The sequence below is a fragment of the Scylla paramamosain genome, unplaced genomic scaffold (genome assembly GCF_035594125.1).
Source record: "Scylla paramamosain isolate STU-SP2022 unplaced genomic scaffold, ASM3559412v1 Contig18, whole genome shotgun sequence".
Taxonomy (NCBI): domain Eukaryota; kingdom Metazoa; phylum Arthropoda; class Malacostraca; order Decapoda; family Portunidae; genus Scylla; species Scylla paramamosain.
This window is the reverse complement of record NW_026973683.1, coordinates 1,125,001-1,127,500: the sequence shown is the minus strand read 5'-3', so window position 1 is coordinate 1,127,500 and position 2,500 is coordinate 1,125,001. Positions and strand designations below refer to the sequence as shown.

General features: G+C 45.5%; 1 protein-coding gene across 1 annotated transcript in view; it reads left to right on the top strand.

The window, feature by feature from the left end:
* The window catches only part of LOC135097377 (glutamate receptor ionotropic, NMDA 2B-like), a 105,348-nt gene that overhangs the window by 49,427 nt on the left and 53,421 nt on the right, over positions 1-2,500 (top strand). The window contains 4 exon segments of the mRNA XM_063999222.1: positions 1-24; positions 613-745; positions 1,257-1,367; positions 2,455-2,500. The exon segment at positions 1-24 is cut by the window's left edge and continues 160 nt beyond it; the exon segment at positions 2,455-2,500 is cut by the window's right edge and continues 70 nt beyond it. Of these exon segments, the coding sequence (XP_063855292.1) occupies positions 1-24; positions 613-745; positions 1,257-1,367; positions 2,455-2,500 (314 nt within the window).

Sequence of the window (2,500 nt, the reverse complement as noted above, 5' to 3'; positions counted from 1 at the left end):
GAAACTCGGCTCTAATTTTTACAGGTTCGGTTGTGTACCTGTGTTTACCTGTTTGTTTGTCTTCACCTCTCCGTCTCGTCTGTCTGTCTATGGAGGAGGAAAAGAAGGAAAGGGGAAAAAATAAGGAAAGTGAAGGAAGTGTCTGTCTAATTGCTTACCTTTCTGTCTGTCTACCTGTCTTTCTGTTAGTCTGTCTATCTGTGTTCTTTTTTTGGGGGGTTTAAAGAGTGTATTGCGTGTCCATGTAAGAGAGAGAGAGAGAGAGAGAGAGAGAGAGAGAGAGAGAGAGAGAGAGAGAGAGAGAGAGAGGGGACTACAAGAGAAATGTCACTCACCATCTCTATCTCTCCCTACATCTCACTTCCTGCCTCTCTTTTTCTCCTCTCTCTCTCTCTCTCTCTCTCTCTCTCTCTCTCTCTCTCTCTCTCTCTCTCTCTCTCTCTCTCTCTCTGACCCACAACACACATAAACACCTCAAGACCAAACATAACACACCTCCTCCTCTTCTTCCTCCCCCTCCTCCTCCTCCTTCTCCTTTTCTTCCTCTTCCCTCAACCCCAATCCTTCCCCCGTCTCTCCCCTCACTCACCCCTCTCCCCTCTCTCCCCCTAGACACCTGCGTGAAGTCACCATCCCTAAGGAACCTACCACTATATCCTTTAATAGTGACGGAACAAGACAAGACGTGGAGCTGAAAATTGTGAATCTTAGAGACTCTACACCAAACACCAAGATATGGGAGGAGGTAAGGAAGAAGAGGAGGAGGAGGAGGAGGAGGAGGAGGAGGAGGAGGAGGAGGAGGAGGAGGAAGGGACTCTGCTGCTACTGGAAAGGTTTAACTAGGAAGAGAAACTGAGGAGGGAAGATTTGAAAAGGGAAAGGGAGGAAAGGCAGAGAAGGGAAGGAGATATGGAGGAAGAAGAGGAAGAGGAGGAAGAGGAGGAAGAATTTCTATTGCTATTGTTGTTCTCTCTTTTGTTGTTGTTGTTTTTCTCCTTCTATAATTCTTTCTTTCTTTCTTTTCTTCTTTTCTTTCTTTTCTAGTCCATTCTTGTTCTTTTTTGCTCTTGTCCTCTTTATTTCTCTTCCTCTCCTTGTTCTTGTTCTTATTTTCCTTGTTCTTATTTTTATTCCTCCTCTCGTTCTTCATATTACCCTTCAATACCAATTCATTCAGCCACCACACCCCTCCTTAACACACACCACCACCACCACCACTACCCCCCACTCTAGCCCCCGACTCTCCCCCTCTATAGATTGGCGTGTGGAGATCGTGGGAAGAAGAAGGACTGTCCGTGAATGACATAGTGTGGCCAGGCAACGGACACGTACCACCTCAAGGAGTACCGGAGAAATTTGAGCTAAAGGTACGTACAAAATAACTGGAGCTGAGTGGAGAAGTGTGGAGGTGAGAGGAGGTGAGTGGGGGATAGGTGGAGATGAGTGGGGTGTGAGTGAAGGTGAGTGTGGGTAACTGGAGGTGAGTGAGGGTGACTGGAAACTTGATTTGCTGTTCTGGGTGGAAATATCAGAGGGGAAATGAAGTGGAAACGATAGTGGAGAGGAAAAAAACTGAGGAAGAAGAGGAGGTTGTTATGAGAGGTGGATTAAAAGGAGATGAGGGGAAAACTCGGAGGTGAAGGGAAAACTCTGAGATGAGGGAGAGAAGAGGAGGTAGTTATGAGAGACATTAAAAGGAGATGAAGGGAAAACTCGATGAGGGGAAAAAGGAAAGAAATAAAACCGTGATAAAAAGGAGGATAAAAGAGAGATGAGAGAGAGAGATAAGAGGAGGAGGAGGAGGAGGAGGAAAGGAAAGAAATAGAAGAAAGAGGAGGAGAAGGAGGAGGAAAAAGAAGAGAGGCAGAGTGGAGGAAAATCAAGGAAAATATAAAGAAAGAGGAAAGAGAGAGAGAGAGAGAGAGAGAGAGAGAGAGAGAGAGAGAGAGAGAGAGAGAGAGAGAGAGAGAGAGAGAGAGAGAGAGAGAGAGAGAGAGAAATTTCCTATCTCACCCAAATGTTCCCAAGTTGTCCATTTTTTCCCGTTAAAACTCCCTTTCCTCTCTTATTTCCCCTCTTGCCCCCCCACCCCCTCCTCTTTTTCCCCTCTCCCCTCCCCTCTTCCCTCTCCTCTCCTTATTTGTCTCCTTTGGTTTTCTCTTTTTCCTCCTCTTTATTTCCCATTCTTAATTTTTCCCTCATTTCCTCTTGTTTCCCCCTTTTACCACATTATTTTCCGACTATTGTTTTCCCTCTTCTTTTAACATCCTTTCCCCATCTTTCCTTTTTTTCCCCGTTAATTCTCGCATTTTCCCTCGTTTTCCCTCAGATTCCTACAGTTTCCCTCTCTTATCCTTTTCCCCTGCCTTCTTTCCCCTTCCTTCTTATTCCTTCTCTCTTTTTTTCTATCTTGCTTTCTTAATTTTCCATTTTGTTTCCCTTGTTTCCCCTCAGATCGTCTTCCTGGAGGAGCCCCCGTATATTTCCCTTGCTCCAGCTG